This window comes from Chironomus tepperi, unplaced genomic scaffold (assembly GCF_022539635.2).
Source record: "Chironomus tepperi strain 1889 unplaced genomic scaffold, CSIRO-AGI_Ctep_v1 contig_85, whole genome shotgun sequence".
In the NCBI taxonomy this organism is placed as follows: Eukaryota; Metazoa; Arthropoda; class Insecta; order Diptera; family Chironomidae; genus Chironomus; species Chironomus tepperi.
The window spans coordinates 9,842,858-9,864,262 of NW_027226207.1; the positions used below are offsets into that span (position 1 = coordinate 9,842,858).

At 29.5% G+C, this 21,405-nt stretch overlaps 1 protein-coding gene across 3 annotated transcripts in view; it reads left to right on the forward strand.

Moving 5' to 3' along the window:
• The window catches only part of ct (homeobox protein, cut), a 134,062-nt gene that overhangs the window by 86,328 nt on the left and 26,329 nt on the right, over positions 1-21,405 (forward strand). The window contains exons 3-6 of one of the 3 annotated variants that reach the window (XM_070634178.1): positions 16,221-16,399; positions 17,459-17,574; positions 19,059-19,892; positions 19,947-20,285. In XM_070634178.1, the coding sequence (XP_070490279.1) occupies positions 16,221-16,399; positions 17,459-17,574; positions 19,059-19,892; positions 19,947-20,285 (1,468 nt within the window). Of the gene's footprint in view, positions 1-16,220; positions 16,400-17,458; positions 17,575-19,058; positions 20,286-21,405 lie in introns of all 3 variants that reach the window. The other 2 variants (XM_070634177.1, XM_070634179.1) reach the window with 2 other exon arrangements.

A 21,405-nucleotide genomic window follows, 5' to 3' on the forward strand; every position in this document is an offset into this window, starting at 1 on the left:
TAAATCCTCCATAAAGTTCAAATTCACCAACTCTAACGGCAACCCATAATCAAAAATATTTGCAAATAAAATACCAAAACAATAAATCAACATCAAACAAATAAAATATAAAAAAATTTTTGCGTTCAACAAAACTCTATAAAATATGGCGCCGTAGTTTAATTAACTGATAAACATATTAAAATACAGTCATTGACGTATTTTTTCACTAATTTTTTTTTTTACAATTGAATATTTATTTATTTATTTGACCTGCTTTTATGGTTAAATGCTAATAAAATAATGATTTTTGATAAAGCGAGCCTTGACTTGAGTCGAATGTACGAACGTGCTTATACCTGCATTTCAACTTTAGCAATTAATTGAATTTTTCAAATAACTTACTTTTGCTGCTGTCCCGCTAACCTTGAACGGGATTTTCAGTATATCCATTTCGACTGCAAAAACTTTTTTTTCGACAAAATTGAAAAATTTACAATTTTTTTTCCCATTCAAATCGAAAACGAAGGCAGAATAAAAAAAATTGATTGACTGACAAGCATGTCTCCAGTGCTTTCAATGGAAAATAGCTATATTGCACATTGCAACACAGAAATGCACACAGAATAAAAAGTTTGAATTTTCCAATTTCCGGGAATCAACAGCAAAAAAACGAGAATTTTTGATTTGGCTGGCTTGAAATATTTCCAATACGGATCGGAAGTTGAAGCAGAACTTTTTTTTTTTGAAATTTCTCGTGAGTCGCTCGATAAATATTAATTAGAATCCTATCAAAAATTGTGTCGATTTCAATATTTTTTCGTGCTTTGGTGGTTCCTTAAGGTGATTTTTGGGGGGATTTTCAGAAGTTCAAATGCTAAAGGTAGTTCCATAAATTGAAAATGACCATTCTAACCTCAAAAAATTGAAAAAATTCAATTCTAACCTAAAAATATTTGAAAAAATTCAATTCTAACCTCAAAAAATTTCGAAATTCTCATTCTAACCTCAAAAAAATTTCAAAATTTCCATTCTAACCTCAAAGAGTTATAAAAGTTTCAATCCTAACCTCAAAAATTGAGAAATTTCTAAATCTAACCCCAAAAGTTTGAAAAAATTCAATTCTAACCTCAAAAATTAAGGAAGTTTCCATCCTAACCTCAAAAATTGGAGTAAATTTCTATTCTAACCTAAAAAAATTGATTAAATTTCAATTCTAACCTCAAATTTTTTTTTCCCAAATTCCCATTCTAACCTCAAAAAAAAATTCCCACAAGGGGTCCACTTAATAATTTGTATTTATAAACAGATCATGCAAATAAATCGATGTTCAATTCCAATTTGTATAGACTGTATCGTCTTCTGAACAAAAATACAATTTTTATTCATTTCCGTTCGACATAGAAAAACAAAAAATTATAAATTATATTTCAGTACATGCCATCCAAAATAAAAAAAAAATTAAATTTATTGCAGTCCAATTGGCAATATTTTTATATTCATAATTTTTGCAATAGAAGTCGTTGCGTAAATAGACTCCTTTCACTAAATGTCACCGAAACTGAAAAGAAAAAGAAAATGTTTGCATATTGCATGCAAATGCAGTGCGGATGTAATGCTTTTATTACATTTTTCACAATTGATGTCTTATTGAATTACAATAAATGTTGGTTAAGGATATAGCTTTGTTTGGGATTTTTTTGAGGTTATGTAGGGGAGCAGAGGGTGTAGAAGTTGACAGGGGGTTACAACAGGGTCAAGGGCTGTTATGAGTTCACTATTCTAATGTATTTGAAGGATAATGTTGAGCGGGATGGTCTGAAAATCATGATAGCTTCATGGTTGCCCCATGCACCCATCATACCCCCTCATGCGCCCTCTATACTTCATATAGACCCTTCATACCTCCTTATATACTCTCTATACCTCAAATACAAACCCTATACCCACCATACAACTCAAATCCACTCTCAAAACATCCTTACATAACCTCAAAATACTCCTTACCCCATGCCACCCTCCACCATGCGCATACCTAACCTCAACAGCACACATTAAGATTACCCATTGATAAACTCGATTGAAACTTTTTTTTTCTTTATTCTTTAAGTTTGACATTTTTGTGTGCTTACACAACAAGGCATTGGCAATAAAAAAGTATGAAAATTTATTCTAAACTTTCTCCCTTTTTTCTCTCTGTTCCATAATATTTTCAATTCTAAAGATTGAATGAAAAATAAAAACTATAAACTTTATGCATATATACAATAAATGCATATGACTTGACATATTTTAAATGCAATATTGCAAAATGTTATAATTTAAAGTGCCTTTTATTGTCATTTATCAGGAAAATTTATGACTTTTCTAAGGTAAAAATTGTGTACTTGAGGGGTGGCTTGTGAGGTAGGAAGGGGGGTCTCAATAAGAAATGCTTTGGTTCTATACAATATGATGCAATTGCACGCAAGATTTCATTTTTGTATGTGTTTGAGGTTGAGTTGCATAATACGTGGATGAAGCGGGTTCCTTGAGGTGATTTTTGGCGGGAAAAAAATTTTAACCTCAAAATTTTGGATTTTAACCTTAAAATTTGAGTTTTACTTTCAATTTTGAACTCTAACCTCAAATTCATGAATTCTAAGTTCAGTATTTTGGACTTTAACCTCAAAAGTTTGAATTCTAACCTCAAAATTTAGAATCCTAACCTCAAAATTTAGATCCTTAACCTCACAAACTTTAGTTTTAACCTAAAAATTTGAATTCTAACCTAAAAATAAAAAATATATCCTCAAAAAGTTAAATTCTAACCTCAAATTTTGAGTGCCAACCTTAAAAACTTGAATATTAACCTCAAAATTTAGAACCTTAACCTCACAAATTTGAGTTTTAACCTCAAAAATCAGATTCTAACCTCAAAATTTTGAATTCTAACCTCAAAAATTCAAATCCAAAATCCTCGTAAGGATCCAATTCAACACAAAAGTATATGACAAAATGCGAACTATTGATTTAACGACAAAAGTTTTGTTCCAACGAGCACAGGCATTAATTTTTCCTTGCCTTGAAAAACAGTGCCTCAATAAAAAATTGTAAATTTTTATTTAACTTTACATCATAAAAAGGAATCGCGTATGAATATATCCAACTCGCTTTCTTGCCGTAATTGATATGCAAATAGAAAATTTTTTTACATTATTTGAAATTTAAATTTCTCATTTTTTTTTTCCTTTAGTTATTTATTTATGGATATAAATATGCTTATATACAGAACAAAAAACTTTTTTTTTATATATGATGATTTTTAATCCGTTTATGCTAAAAAGAAGTATTTCCTTTGGAGTGAGTCTTGAAAATCATCATCAGAATCTTTTTTAATCAACATACGTTCCTATATGCTTATAAATTTTTATATTATAAAGAGATATTGAGATTGTTTTGATATGTATGCAAAATAGATAATATACGCACACATACTTCAATTACTCATCATCTTTACCCTCCCTAATTTTTTTGATTCTTTACGCGAGTTTTTCTCTTCTTTTTGACAACTTCCCTGACTTGAGATGTATTTTGGAATATTTGTCATGAGTTTCTGGATGTGGCGGGTCTCGGAGGATCAATTCTTGAAGATTGGTGTGGTTGATTGGTGGGTTGGGTGTGTATTGAGTGTGGTATGGGTAGGTATGAGTAGGAGTATGAAGAAAAGTAGCATGACTACAGCTGATTAATCAAAATTTGGAATCCTAACCTCAAAATTTGAAATCATAACCTTAAAGTTTGAAATCTCAACCTTAGAATTTAAATTGTAACCTCAAATTTGGAATCCTTACCTTAAATTTGAATTCTAACCTCAAAATTTTAAATATTAACCTTAAATTTTTAAATTCTAAACTCAAAATTTTGAATTCTAACCTCAAAATTTGAATTCTAACCTCAAAATTTGAGTTTTAGCCTTTAAATTTGGAATCTAACATCAAAATTTTAAACTTTAACCTCAAAATTTTTAATTCTAACCTCAAAATTTTCAATTTAAATTTCAAGATTTAGAATCTTAACCTTAAAGTTTGCATCACATACCTAGGCATACCTCATCCCTCTACACAATGTCAAAATCTCATCAACTCTTTGAAATTCTTTCCAAATCTCCCTTCTAACCCCTCACCCCTCATCATCCAGCTACCCACACCTCTTTCCTTACAAAAAAAAAAAAAACTCAAAATCCTCCATCAAAGACGACAAAATATAAAAAAAAACCGTTTGTCATATCATATCTGTCAGTTATGTTTCTTTATATTAGATACACAATTTATATATGATTATATACACATATGCCATCAACCCATTCATTACCGCCACTCATTTTTTTAAATCCACCCACATATACGTATACCTTACAAATGTTGTCTAAAAACAATCATTCCTATACTTACTGCTGCTTATGTGTGTATGGGTACATAATTCCATATTCAATAACATAAAATAATATTTTTTCATATTTTTTTATGCTGCTCAAAAGTTTACTTTTTATTTTATCCATCATGTTGGATGTTCTCATCCCTCCCTGGCAGCGCCTTATGACTTTCCATATTCAGGAAGTAGAAAAAAATTTTTGATGAATGTGAGCATGTATATGAGGATGAATTAAGTAGCTTTTACTCATACCAACTCGACTTCAGTCAGATGAGATAAATGAAAAGGGTTAATTCCTTATTTTTTTTATGTATTTGTGTATCACTTGACGCTGTATGCTTCGCTGTATGTCTCTGATGTCTATTTATTTATCATATCATCTGTCAATACATTAAACTTCTTCTTTTTTTACTGTAATGAATTAAAAAGTGTACATATTGTAGAATATTATTATGGAATGGAAATGAGATGGGTTGTGGATGTGGGTGGGGTATGTCAGGTATGGATTCGAATGATGAGATAAGCGTCTTTTTTTGGATGAGTTTTGAGATGGTTTTGATGTTTTTTTGGAGGAATATTCAACCTAAATCTTGAAGAGCACATGGTAGTCATTAATGGCATGGTTGGCATGGTATGCCAGGTGGTCAATGTGGGTATGCATAGTGTAACACCCCTAGCTTAGCATCTCCAGAATTTGACAAGCTTCAAATCTTAATATTGATCACGATTATATAAGAAAATCGGCATTTCTTGACCATTCGAAGGATACCATGCCTACCATCCCTAACTCAATCCCCAAAATACCCCTACCCCACCCCACCACACCACTATCATCTTCAATAATCCATAATAAAATATTTTCTGACTAAATATTTACTCACATTTGAGTCTCATTTCATTAAAATCATAAAAAAACTAGAGTCGGAGGTAAAAATACTTAACATTATGTATAATTATCAGTCTCGAACAATTTCCACTCCTTTGTGTCGTTGTCATCCCCTTCTTTTAGGACTAAAAATAATATTTTTTGAAAAAAAACTCCCCTTTTTTCGGCAAAAAATCCTTTCGCTTCTAATTTATAGATTGGTTGATTCAAATTCAATACATTAAAATTAATCTACAGCTTTTTGTCGCTCTTTGTCTTGTTCCACCTTCTCAGCCCATCTGTTTTAACTATTAAACATCATCCTCACACCCCCACACCGACGACTCATTTTCTATTAGAAAAATTAGATACACATAAAATTGTGTAGTGGGGTGTGGGGAAGTAAAATTTAAAGTAATGAGTTTGAGTCGAAGAAGTCCTATAGATTTATGTGAATAATTTTTGTAGTTTTTCTGTTTTAATTTTCCCTATCTAACAGTTTTTTTTTTTAAATACGGCAATAGATAGATAATATTTAAATTTTTGAAATTGAAGGAAGAAAAGGCTTGAAACAATTTACTATTTTTAATGTGAATGGCGAGGCTGATGAGAGTTTTTTTGGGAATGGGACTTGTGGGAAGATTGACATAACCTCAAAATTTGCTAACATAACCTCAAAATTTAGCAACTTAACCTCAATATTTGACAATATAACCTAGAAATTGACTAATATAACCTCAAAGTTTGTCAATTTAACCTCAAAGTTTTGCAACAAAACCTTAAAATTTGACAACATAACCTCAAAATTTTGTAACATAACCTCAAAATTTGGTAAAAAACCTTTAGCCAATTCAACCTCAAAAAATAACCTTAAAGTTTGCATCTTAACCTTAAAATTTGGCAATATAACCTCAAAATTGGCCAATATAACCTCAAAGTTTGTCAACATAATTTCAAAATTTGGCAACATAACCTCAAAATTTATCAACATAATCTTAAAATTTGGCAACATAACCTCAAAATTAGACAACATAACCTCCAAATTTTCCAAAAGAACTTCAAAATTGTCCACCGTAAGATTGGCCAGCATAACCTCACAATTCATCAACATAACCTCAAAAATCATCATAACTTCAAACAAATCAATTCTAAATCGCATAAATTTCCTCAATTTTTCCTCATTTCACAAAAATTTAAAAGAAAATCCAGTTAAAGGGTTGATTTTAAAAAATCCGTAAAAAGAATAAAATTCACTTGTGATTTTCTTTCCTCTATTGTATTTTATCATTCAACCAGCAGTCGTCGACTTCGATACACACAGATACAAAAGAATGACACAACGCACGGAAGGGATTCTTTCAACAACCACCACTCATCACTCTTGAATTTTAATTTCGATAAAATGTATATTTTTAAGTTGAATATTTTAGCTGATTAGAGTTTTTTTACTTCTGTTGTTGCTTCACATCCAGCACAAGGAAAAATTACATGGAAAGTTTAGTAAAATTTATTTACATTCTCTATAGCCTCATTATAGGGGGAGTAGGAATTAAAAGAGATAAATTTCCTTATAAAAATAAAGGGAAAAAAATATCAAAAATCAATGACATTAAGTTGGGGAGATTAATACTGTATGATTCTTTGTCTTTATGTGACTGCCGATGTCTACAAATTTTTTTTTTGCTGTCATTAAAATAAGAGTGTATCGAGGAAGTAATGTATGTATAAATAAATACTTTTTTGCCATATTTTACATTTTTAATCCCTTAATTAGGATACACTGGAGGGAAATTTCTGTTTGGGGGAGCTAAAATGTAACGAAAAATTCTACAGAACACATATGCATGAGTTTCTACTTGAGCGGAGCAGCTTCTTCGTATTTTTGCTTATTTTTTGGGGGATGCAAATGGTATTGAATGAGAATTTTGGAGGTTGATGCTTTAAAGTTGTAATTTTGAGGGAGTCAAAGGGATTTCGGAAGATTGGAAGGGATTCAAAAAGATTTAGATTGATTCAAAAAGATTTAGATTGATTTGGAAAGATTTTGAAGGTATTCAAAAAGATTTAAATTGATTCAAAAAGATTTAGAGAGATTCAAAAAGATTTAAATTAATTCAAAAAAATTTAGAGCGAATCAAAAAGATTTAGATTGATTCAAAAAGATTTAGAATGATTCAAAAAGATTTAGAAGGGATTCAAAAAGATTTAGAAGGGATTCAAAAAGATTTTGAAAGGATTCTAAAAAGATTTTGAAAAGATCAAAATTTGTAAGAATTTACGACAATTTAGGTTAAAAATTGTCAAAACTTTCAAGGGAATCTTCATCAAAACTTCCACACATACTTTCCACTTTACTTAATAACATCAAAAACCCTTGATACCACAGAGCACGATGGCACATCAATTCTCCCCATAAACTTCCATCAACTTGTCTTGTTTCTCTATAAAACAATTGCGTTGTTGATTACAATAATGATTTCAGTAAAAAAAGTAAAAATTATATGGAAAAGAATTATTGTTTCCTTCGACGTCGTTACTGTTTGCTGACGAGTACGGAATTGAAATGGAATTGGTGAAAAATAAGGAACGGAATGAGAATCGTTCAAATATGTAAATTTATTTGTTTTAAAATAATTATAATTTTACGTCAAAAACAGTTTTTTAAAACAATTTTTTTGAGAAATTAAACTGCCTTCTATGCTCAATGGCGGTTAATCTCGAACTCATATTTTTCCTACTCATACCCAAAAAATGTGGAAAAAACTTTTTTTTTATTTCAGTATATAATGATGTATATTCAGTCATTGATTTCAAGCGAAAAATTTGAAACAGGCAAAAAAAAAACTTTTTTTTTTTTATTTCCATTCCATTTCGTATTTCACTGTCTCAGGCCTGTGACTGAGTGTGTATAACTTGTTAATCGACAGTGAAGGAAAAATTCAAAAATTATGCAAATATTTACGCGCAATGAGGATGAAGAAAAAAGATTGGAAATAATCCTTTAGCAGTGAATATTTCTTGAATAAATCACGGATGATGAATTTATCTTCATTTTCCTTATTTTTTACCGTTCCGAGTGGTGAAAACTCATTAAAAATAATTAGGCAAAATTAATCAATTAAAGACAGATGTGGAAATAAATTAGTGAGAGGCATGAGCATGGTGCTGTGGCTTTGTTTTTCTTTTCGAGTTTGTTTTGAATTGGAATATTTTTTGAGGTTTGTTATCAAATATTGATGTATTAAGGAATTGTGGGAGTTTAAAATTAGAATTTTGAGGTGGAATTCAAACTATGAATATGGATTTTTTGAAAAAATCGTTTAAATTCAAAATTTGAACTCTTTTTGCCGTTAAATTCAAAATTGTCTGTTAAAGTTCAAAATTTGAATCAAATTGTCTCTTAAAGTTCACAATTTGAACTAAATTTTCTGTTAAAGTTCAAAATTTGAATCGAATTGTCTCTTAAAGTTCACAATTTGAACTAAATTTTCTGTTAAAGTTCAAAATTTGAATCAAATTGTCTCTTAAAGTTTGAATCAAATTGTCCATTAAAGTTCAAATTTTGATTTAAAATGTCTCTTAAAGTTCAAAATTTAAATTCAACTGTTTTAATTGTTCAAAATTGAAACCTTAAATTCAAATTTCAAAGATACGTTAATCTTAATAAATTTCAATTCAGAATTTAAACCAAAAAATCTTTAAAAAATCATAATTCTGTCATAAAAAATCATAAAATTCCCATTCCCAATAATCATCAAAAATTACCCATTAAAACAAGAATTTTCACTTTCAACTCAGACACAGACTCGATGAAAAAAAAAAGACAAAAATAAAACAAAAAAAAATTTTTAATTTCTACATGACAGCACAATAAATAACATCGTTCATTCTCATATATTGATGATGAATGTACAAATGTGTTTCCAATTATGATACATTTTTTTGAAGGAATATGACCATCAGCGCACCATAAATCAAATAATATTCAAAAAAATAGAAGTAATCAAAAATTGATGTTGCTTATCTCCGACTGGATAGACTACTCATAGAAGCTCAAATATGGGTCAATTAGAAATAAAAGTCATGGCAACCCTTTTTTTTATTAAGGATGATAGTTAATCAGTGGGAGTGGACCGCAAACCCTCCTCAGTCCATAAGCATCAGCCATCTTTTTTTTATATTTCGAGAAAAATGACAAATAAAGCTTATATGCTTAAAAAAAAGTATATTCGAAAGGTCTACACATAAATTGGAAAATTCATGTCCATTGTCTCCGTATCCGTATCTCAATTAATCACATCGATATAATGAAAAGACTCCCTTCTGCTGTATAATAATTTTTTTTTTTTTTGATAATTTTCAAATGGTCATTGCCGAATGTCTTTTCATATATATCCATATCTGTATATTTCAAATGTGACACATCGAATGTGATCTGGCCAAAATCCATCCCCTTCCACATTTTTACTTCTTTAATCTACAAAACATAAATTTATTCATCAGGAAAGAAAACGAGTTTGTATGAATGTATGGACACGACAGAATCATTGACAACACAACACAAAAAAAATTATTATAATATTCAGCATATAGCTATATGACGAAGGAAGGATCTCTTTCCTCGTCTCATATCGTTATTGTAAAATATTAATTTCGATAGCTTTGAACGTGAAAAAGAATAAAATTTAAAAACAAAAAAATGTTGTGGCTCACAAAAAATGAATACAAGAAAATTGACAGTGAGGAATTATTAGAATGGCCATGGATACGGACGTTAAGTTGGGATGATAAAAAAAAATTTAAAATTATTAAGAGTTGGGGGATGGGGGGTCCTTGTAGGGATTTTGGGGAGATTTTAAGGATTTTGGAGGATTTAACATTTTTGGAGGAATTAAACAACTTTAGATAGAAGACAGTAAAGGTTTCTGATGAATTTTGAGGTTATTAGTCAGATTTGGGAGGAAACTTTAAAGTATCTTCCAAAATATGGTGCATGAGACTAGTTTCAAGTCAGATTTATAGGAAATTTGTGTAAATTCTACTTAAAAATTGGTGCATTTGACTTTTTGGTCAGTTTGAAGTGTAGACTATAAAGTATCTACCCAAATATGGCGCATATGACTTGTTTCTAGTTAGATTTATTGCAAAACCTTGGGAAAATTATGAAAAACTGAATTTTATCTTCCAAAATCAGGCAATTTAAACCAATTTGTAGTCAGATTTAGAGATAAACTTTAAAGTTTCCGCAAAAATATGGCGCATGTGGCTCATTTTTTCATATTTTTGGATAAATTGTGAAATTTTCACCAAAATATGGCAAAATTTTGTTATATTTATGGAAAAACTAGAAAGTTTCTCCCCAAATATGGCTCAAATTTCAAGAATTCCAGCAAATTTTGAGGTTATGTCTTCAAAATCACTAATTTTAGCACTGAATTCCCTCAATTTTTGCCTTTATGACTGACAATGTCTAAAAATCCATGAATCTTACAGCTCAGGAGTTAGTCCAGTTGCTATCCCTTCAAATTTCATTCTAAACCCAACCCAAGGATCATCCAGCTCATTTCTCCGGAACTTCACATCAGCTCATGTTCAACTCTTTTTGCGAACGCACGCAGAAATACTTTTTTTTCATACATCGACGATATTTTTCAGCAGAGATAGAAGCAAAAAAAAAAATTATTTATATGTTTGACAGCCCCAAATACCACAGATAAATAATATATTTGTAAAAATAAATGGAAGAGAATGAAACAGAAAAACGTAAAAATCAAATTAATAACCAAACAAAAAAAAACCTAACGAAATGAAAGATAATAGAATTCGTTAATAAAAAAAGGATAAATTATACACTCTATGTCCATTTCTCTCTCTCCGTCCATTTTTTTTTTTGGATTCCTTTTACTTTGAACCTTTTTTTTTATTCCTCTGTTATTCTGCACTCATCCCCCTTTCAAAATTCGATATCATCTCATGAAATTTGTACATGGTTGGCTGAAAAAAAAAATAATTTCTGATATGTAAGTAGGTAAAGTAGATAGAAGGTATATACATGGAAATAAAAGTGCCCATCGGTCAAAAATCACCCGATCACATCTCGATGAATCCCTTTTTATGCTAATGTAGATACATAAAAAATATATTTTTTTTACATTTATGAATAAATGAGTGCCGAGTGGAGGGGGGTAGGAAAAAAATTGGTAAAAATTATTAGAGGGAGAAGTGGTTGTGAAGTGGACTTGAGATATGGAAATTTTTGATACATGATTTTATTTTTTGGACATAAGGTGCATAAGGTGGTAGGGGAAGAAAATGAAAAAATCTATAATTTATGAAAAAATTTTGTGAAATTTTTTAGTATGAATTAATATTTTTTTGAGGGGTTTGTGAGGTAGATTTGGGGGGAGACAGTAATGTTTTGGGAGGAAAATGGCGCATGAGGTTGAAAATTAGCTTGATACTATTAAATTAGTCAGAAATAAGTGAAAACTTCAATTTTGTAAGTCAAATATCAATAAAAACTAAGATAATCCCAAATTAATAACTCATAGCTACACATATCGGCTTAAACCTGCCCATACCTAGTTATAACTATTCATACCAAGTCACATCTATCCATTGCTACTCATACCTATCCACACTAACCTAAATTTACCCATATTTACCCTAATCTACCCATACTTATTCATATTCAACTGTTATCTAGTAAAGCTTACTCATATCTACTTATAGACAACCATATCTACTTATGCATCAGCACACCTACCCCTATCTACCCTTATCTACCCATACCTGGCCAAATCTACCCATAACTGTACTAAAACTCGGGTATATTGGTCCACACTTCCATATACATGATCATACTTGCCCATAACTACTAATACTTGTCCTCAATACTTGCCCATACTGGTCCATACTTGCCAATACTTACTCATACTTGGCCAAACTTACCCCTACTTGCTCAAACTTGCTCATAATTACATACTATACTTGTCATTATTTGCCCAAACTAGCTCTTACTTGCCTTTATCTAACCATACTTGCTCATACTTACCCATATCAACCTTTACATAACCCTACATCCATCCTAGACCCCATCTTATCCCTAATAAATCCCCAATTTCAATCCATTATTATCCATCCCCCATCCATTCCCCCCAAACCCCTAACCTTAAAAATCTCCATGCAGAAAATTGAATATATTCATTTATGAATAAGAACTATATAGCACATTTATAAAAATTTATATTCATAGAAAATTGGATTAAAAGTCAGAATAGCATTTTCACAATTTTTTTTTTTTTTATTCCTACATGCTACACACAACAAAAAATAAAAAAATAAAACTATCATTGCGAAAAATTTTCATAAATAGAATTTACAAAAACTGTTGGTTTTCGTCATTCGAGTGTGAATTTTGCTTCTTTTTTTTTCCAGACTTTCTCGTCTCTTGCCTCATATATTTATTGATTTACATACTGTAATGTAAAAACTATACGACACATACACATGTGATGGACATGGAATATAAAGGGAGAGACACTGAAAGTTTTGAAATTAAAATTAGAAAGGAAGCAGATGACTTCAATAAATATTAATAAATGATTTTTCTATCACAAATGGCATCAACACTTGTTCATTTAGATGGAGTATCCAAAAATAAATTTTCACGATGTGCTTGCAGTCGGATTCATGGATCATAAATATTAATTTCAATCATTAGATGGGATTTTTTTGGAACATTTAGTATTGATAGTTGGCTGTAGTGATGTTTATTGAACGGCAGGTGGATTTGGAGATTGAAATGAGATTTTTATGGATATTTGATTGAAATTTGTGGGATTTTTAGATGGAATATTTGAGTATGGTGGGGGTATAGGTGTCTTTTATGGGTGTAGACTCTTCTGACTGTTTTTTTCCCGCCAAAAACTAGGGTATAATTGGTCATACTCCTGTTAATATTGATTTCCCGCCAAAAACTAGGGTCTTATGAGTCATGAGAATTATTAATTTAGGGTCATATGAGTCATACTTCTGTTAATATTGATTTCCCGCCAAAAAATTAAGATCTTATGAGTCATACTAACATTAATATTGATTTTCCCGCCAAAAACTAGGGTCTTATGAGTCATACTCTAGTTAACATTGATTTCCCGCCAAAAACTAGGGTCTTATTAGTCATAATATTGAGCCATACTTGTGGTAATATTGATTTTCCCGCCAAAAACTAAGGTCCTTATGAATCATTTCCTTGTTAATATTGATTTCCCGCCAAAAACTAGGGTCTTATGAGTCATACTTCTGTTAATATTAATTTTCCCGCCAAAAACCAGGGTCATATGAGTCATACTTCTGTTAATATTGATTTTCCCGCCAAAAACTAGGGTCTCATGAGTCACCCTCTTGTTAACATTGATTTTCCCGCCAAATTTAACTAGCACCCCCACCCCCCTCGTCTTTTCCCGCCAAATACATTCTCCATCGACAACTACAAAGCAGATAAAAATTAATTTAACTCAAACGAAGCCAAAAAAAAACAAAAAATCACTACAAAACAATTTAATAACAAAGAAAACTTCCTTTAAATAGCGAATCCCGCCTCAAAATATTCTAAATTAATCTCAAAAATTTTCAATTTTATTAAAAAATATTCTCCTGTGTTGAGGTAGATGCGGAATTGAAAAATTTATAGATAAAAATATTTTCTGATAAATTTTATTAAAGAATCATGATGCCTTCAATATCATACCTGACTATGCCATTCATAGCTTCTCATTCCATAAAGTTATTTGAAAAGATTTTTTTTGAAATTTTTTGATTTTTCAATAAAGTCGAGAGTGCTTGTTGTTGCTCATCTTATGATTCTTTCGGGAGTTGGGGGTGGGTTAACAATCAGGGATGAGTGGGGTAACCCGCACTCATAGAAAAAAATACTTGAAATTTTCAAATGATGTTCATTTTATTTTTGAAAAAAATACATACAACTTTTTAATGCTGTATCTTGATTGAATGCCAACAAAAAAAAAACTCATCTTGAACATTTTCTGGATAGAAAGGAATGAATGGAGTGAAATATTTTATTATTTTTTGAGGAGGTAGAAAACATAAATTTATTTGTAGATATATATAAATTGTCATTTTTTGAAAGTTCTATAAGTGGGGATTTGGGTGGAATTTCAGGGATGATTGTTAAGGGGATGAGGGGTTGAAATGGAGTGGGATTGGAATTTTTTTGGGAGTATTTTTGGATAGATGAATAAAATTTCAATATTTTTATAGTTTTTTAGAGTTAAAAATACTTAAATTGATGAGTTTTTAAAATTCGAATTTTAACGGTTTTTAAAAATTCAAATTTTTAACGGCTTATTCAAATTCAAATTTTAATGTTTCTTATAAATTCAAATGTCAATGGTTACCTGAAATTCAAAATTATCAGTCTTAAAAATTCAAATTTTAACGTTTTTTCAAAAATTCAAATTTTAACGGTTTTTAAAAAATTCTAATTTTTAACGATTTTTTTAAATTCAAATTTTTATGCTTCTTAGAAATTCAAATATTCACTTTAACGCAAAATTAAGAGCTTTGAAATATTCAAACTTTATTAGTTTTCAAAAATTCAAATTTTAACAGTTTTTAAAAATTCAAATTTTAAAGGTTTTCAAAAATTCAAATTCAAATTTTCAAAAAATCAAAAAAAATCACTCAAAATCCATAAAACCATTCAGCAGCAATCTCCATTCCAAATCCAATTCCCTCATCCTCTATACCCCATCCCCTCACCCATAACTCTTCATTATCCATCCCCCCATCAGGTCTCCCATTCAATAGATTGAATCTACATATACATCTTCCCCAAAAAATCAAATAGATAGACTATCTCAACTCAGTTTCATATTGAAATTTTGATTTATTGTTTTCATTTATATTTTATTTATTAAAAAGACATGAAAATCTTTGTTCTGAATGACTGAATGAAAATGTTGAAGATGGAAAGCACCTCCTTATAAAAATGGAAAATGAGCGAGAAAAGGCTTCAATTTTCAATAAATGTAAGGAGTTGCTCCATCCCCCAAGTTAAGAACAAATGAAAATTAATGAATCAAAATCCAGAATCGAATTGTTTTTTATGGTTGTTTGGTTCCTTACAATGGCAATAGGATTTGTGTTTGCTGGATGGGGAGTGAGAATAAAAAGGGGTAGGAAGTGAAAAATCTTTAAGAAACCCCTTTAAGGCATTGATTTTTCACCCGACAACAATTTTAATAAATTTTTCACTCACTTTTTTTTTTGTTTAATTAATTTTTTTACTCTTTTTTGTTGAATATCTCACGATGATTTCATTCGATGTATTGTGTCTTATCTTGTTCTTGTCTTATCAATGGGAAATGCGGAGGCAATTAAGTCGATATTTGTGTAAATTCACAAGTTATTCAGATTTCAGATTGTGAAGATTTAAAAATTGTTTTTTTCCTGCTATTAAAATTGAGTATTTTTTTTGAGAGATAAGAAGCAAGGTTTGGAGGAATTATGGTGAATATCTAAAGTTTTAGACTTGAAAATTGATGACATAACCTCAAAATTATAAATTTACAATATAACCTCAAATATATTTCAATATTGATCATTTTTACAATTTAACCTCAAATATTGATGACATAACCTCAAAATTAATATATTTTGCAACATAACCTCAAATTTACCTCAATATTGATTCCGCATAGTTTATTTTTACAATTTCAACCTCAAAGTCTGTCATCTTAGGGCATTTAATCATCATAACCTAAAAATTGACAAACATAACCTCAAAAAATTTAATTTTGTCAGCATAACCTCAAACATTTCAAATCACTGACTCAAAATTGTTGAATTTTGCAATTTAAACCTCAAAAATTGTCTTTTTAGAGACAAAAAACATAACATAACCTCAAAAAATTCTAATAATTCCTTTATTCTCTAATTCCAGATAAAGATCCTAATCGAAGAAATAGCTCGATTACGTACAGCAATTCAAGCCCTTCAAGAGTCACACAATGTCAAAATTCAGCGACTAGAAGAAAGTTTGGAAGCAAAAAGACAACACATAATAATTTTAGAAAATAGAATAAGCAAGAGTGACTTTGAGGATATGAAGAAGGATACTAGGTAAGGAAGAACTAAAAATACACAAACATGATGAAATATACATAAACAAAGTAAAGATCTTAATTCTTTATTTTTCGAGAAGATTTCAGAATGAAAATTAACACATTTGTTCTGTCTGTGCCGCGTCAAAGAAATAAGGATTTTATTGCATTCGTAAATATTTGTATCGGCGATTTCTGTCTGTGCCTTTTTTTTTTTTTTTTTTGTTCTCTGAATGAATATTTATTGAATCCATATGATTTGAATCATAAATAAATACAACAAAGTCAATGAGAACATCCAAAAATTTGTGAACATTTGTTGGTGATGTATGGCTGACTATGACGCATTTAATGGCTGTATGGAATTTGAAGACTAGAATTAAGACAAAAATAACGGTCAAAAAATATTTGAAAATTCATTCAAAATTAAGTAACGGTCAAAAAATATTTGAAAATTCATTCAAAATTAAGTAACGGTCAAAAAATATTTGAAAATTCATTCAAAATTAAGTAACGGTCAAAAAATATTTGAAAATTCATTCAAAATTAAGTAACGGTCAAAAAACATTTGAAAATTCATTCAAAACTATGTAACGGTCAAAAAACATTTGAAAATTCATTCAAAATTAAGTAACGGTCAAAAAATATTTGAAAATTCATACAAAATTTACTTGAAAATTAACGGTCAAAAAATATTTGAAAATTCATACAAAATTTACTTGAAAATTTACGATCAAAAAATATTTGAAAAATAACGGTCAAAAAATATTTGAATTGAAAACTCAAAGAGTAACTGAGCCTCAAATAACGGACAGAGGACAGACAGACACGGAGCATCCTCTTTTACGGATAAATCAAGCTAAAAAATGAGAACATGATGCAACAATATGTTTTGATATTTTACAATACGGCAATAAAATAAAAAAACGAAAAATATCTTCCAGAATCTTTACATTTTATGGCATCTTCATGTAACCGACTAACCGATCCGCCTGTCTGACTGACTAGCGAAAAAAAGTTGAAGCCACACATGTTTATTTAATATTTTTTTTATATTTTTTCTTTATTTCCATCGCAGTAATCTAAGATCTGTTGATTTATCGACAACAACGACTGATTCAAAACAATTCCAAGAACTTTTATTAGAACATACGAAAGCATTTGCAGCACATAGTGAAAAGTCATCAAGTGATGGTAAGTGACTCAATTTTTATTTTTATTGTATTTAAAATTTAATTAATTTAAGTGCAAACCTTTTTTCAGTCGCCAATTATTTTTTTAAATATAATTTTCACTACTTCTTCGCCTCGCCATTTCATTCATTTCCATATCCATCCTCTTCTGTCTCTGCTTTTATTTGTTGTTTAATTTTAAAAACATTTTTCGAGTTTTAAATTGCAATTTTTCGAAATTGTACAAAATTATTTTTGTTGTTTTTTTCACATCGAAGAACTTTTTTTTTGGACATGACTTTCCTCATAGAAATCTGTGTCTCGACATAAAATATGCTGTATTACTTTTAGAACTAACAACCTTTGTTGTCTTTTATTGAAAGCTTTTTTAATTGTGTCTCATTCATCTTTTCAATCATTAACTTCATCTTTATGTACATGCTTGTTATTAGGTGAAGACAGTTGTTTATTGATGATGGCAAGTCTTGGTCTGACTTCTCTTTTTTGGGGATTAATTGAAAAAAATAATTTAAACAAAAATTTAAAAAAATTGAAAATCAAAAAAGTTTTATTGGAATATTAACTCAAAAATTGAATTTAACCAAGTTTATAAGGATTTGAACCTTTGAAAAAGATTTGAAAAGTAATAAATTTCATTTTTATATTCAAAAAGTTTTATGTTAATGTCGAATTTGTTCAATAATTTGATAAAAATTAATTAAATTGAAATTTAAATTAAAAGTTAAATCAAAAATAATAAAGATTAATTTGATGAATAAATTTTAAAAAATTTGTTTAATTTTGAATTATCTTTTTTGCAAAAAAAAAAATATATTTGAAAAAAATTAAACTTCATTTCAAACATTAGGAATTGAACCTCTACTTTTCATAGAAATTTATCAATTTTACATAAAACCTTGTAGAAAATTTGGATAAAAATCAATAATTTTAAAATCATTTTTTTTCCATTTTTAAAACTTTAAAATCATAAAAAATAAGAAATTTTTAAATTTTAGTAAAATTAAAATTGAAAAGTTTGAAACAATTGACTTTGATTTGAAATTTCAATTAAAATTTGAAATTTCATTTATTTCAAAATTTATTATTAATACAAAATTCAAAATTTTTTTAAAAATTTCAATTTTTTTCAAAATATAAAAATAATTCAAAATTTAAAATTAAATTCAAAATTTCAATTTAATTCAAAATTTAAAATTAATACAAAAATTAAAATTAATTCAATATTTAAAATTTTTTCAAAATTTCAATTCAATTCAATTCAAGAATTCAATTTAATTCAAAATTTCAATTTAATTCAAAAATTCAATTAAATTCAAATTTTAAAATTCATTTCAAAATTGAATCTCAAATAATAGAATCCAGACCAAGACTTGCACCAAAGCTGCATGATTGTTGATCAATGTTATTAGAAATCACAAAAAAAAAAAAAATCAAAAATCAAGTACCATGTTGTATGTTATATCTATGATATTTGTTCATTCACAGGATCAACAGTGCCATCTATCAATAATAACAATAATAATAATAATAATAATAATAATAATCTCAACAACAACAATAATAATAATAAGTATAATAGCTTTCATGATATCCTTACGCCAATACAGCAACTTAAAAATATCAGTAATAAACTTAGTAACAATAATAATAACAATAGTCATAGTAACAACATCAGCAACAATAATAATAATAATAATAATAATAATAGCAACAGTAAAATTGAAACACGTCCAGCATCGACACCTTCATCATCCATCTTACCACCACCATTACAAAATGTTGAACAATTTAGTTCAATGTTGGGCGAGGAAATTGTTAATAATTGGCGACATACTTCCTTTATTGATTTACCACCACCAATGTCATCAAATATTGGTGCATCCTCATCCAATTCCCAATTACAACAATCAAATAATATTGGACCAACATCATCATCGCACTTATCAAAGCTAACAACATCAATGCATAATCGTATGATTAATCAATTTCCGAATTTTACAGATTGTTTAAGTACGCCACACCACCACCACCACCTACAACATCATCAACAGCAACATCATCAAAATAATCAAAATCATTTATCGCATGATAGCGGTGATAAGAATAGTCATAATGAGGCATCATCAACAGCCAGTACACCAATATTACAAGAAGGACGATCAGATGATAATATGAATAGTCGTGGTGGTGTTACGACACCAATGTCATTACCGCCAATGTCAAAAAGTCCATCAGAGGATAATCATCCTCTACTACATAATGGTACGGGACCATTAACAATCGGTGGATTACAATTTAATCCATTTGGAAATGATAGAGGTAATCATTATAAATTTGCTGATGACATGCACTTACCGCTTGGTCATATGGCAGGACGTTTGGGTGATTCACTTATACCAAAAGGCGATCCAATGGAAGCACGTCTCCAAGAGATGCTACGCTATAATATGGATAAATATGCTAATCAAAATCTCGATACGCTACACATCTCACGACGTGTACGGGAACTACTGTCGGTGCATAATATTGGTCAACGATTGTTTGCTAAATATGTATTGGGATTGTCGCAAGGAACCGTATCGGAATTATTGTCGAAACCAAAACCATGGGATAAATTGACCGAGAAAGGACGTGATAGTTATCGTAAGATGCATGCATGGGCATGTGATGATCAAGCTATTCTGCTGCTCAAGTCACTCATTCCGAAGAAAGGTAAGTCAAAGTTTATTATTCTCTATTTTTGGGGTTGGGGTATATCCGAAAAAAATGTCAAAAATGTTTAACCTCATCCGACTATGCAGCTATTGATGATGACAATAGTTTCACATCATAGAATGCGACGAAAAATGAACCAATTTGAATATCTGTACAGCACATCATCATGTCATCATGTGCATTCAACAATATCAAAAGCAATTAAATTCCAATAATTCCATTGTGGATATCCTTTTTTTTCCTACTGCTGTTGATTGCAAATCGCATTCACATGTTCGAATTCCCCAAAAAAAAAGGAATGAACGGACATGAAGTGAAAGAGAATTTTTATTGCAACCAGCAACAAACAACACAAGTTATAGATTTTAGTCAGTTTATGGCAGTGCCAATTGGTGTGAGATGAACATTTTTTTTTGTTGCATTTTTTTTATACTTTTTGTGTGCTGTTCTCGTCGATATGCCATAAAAGATGTATCATAAAATGCTGTTTGCCTTTTTGGAATCATAAGAATGGATTTCGGATGTTTTGAGGCATAAAGTGATCTATAAAGGGCAATAAATTGGGGATTGCTTTGTTGGATGTTGAGGTTTAAGTGATTTTTGGGATTTGAACTTGAATTTGTTCTGATTTTTTCAAGTTTGACTGAAATTTCCGTTAAAATTCAAATTTTAAAGCGTGACTTCTTTTAAGTTGACGCTTCAATTTTCAAAAAATACGTTAAAATTTCATGACAATTTTTCTAACTAAATTGGAGAAATGAACTCAAAGCAACGCTTCGATTAGTTCAAATCTCAAAAATACGTTAAATTTCAAATTTCTAAAATACGTTAAATATTCAAATTTCTAAAACACGTTGCAAATTCAATTTTTTTGGGGATTTTCTCAAATCCCTCTAAACTGCAATCAAATCCCTTTGTATTCCATTTAACGCGATTCACTCCCTAAATCCATCAGTTTATCACATTTTATCTCCTCAATATTCAATTTTGCGGCATCACAACAGCAACAGCAAAAAAAAAACATCAACACTCGAAACATCACGTACATATCCTCTTCCTCATTCACCTATCAATGTGTATTTTATCGAGAAAAAATAGCAATTTTTTTTGCTCCCTA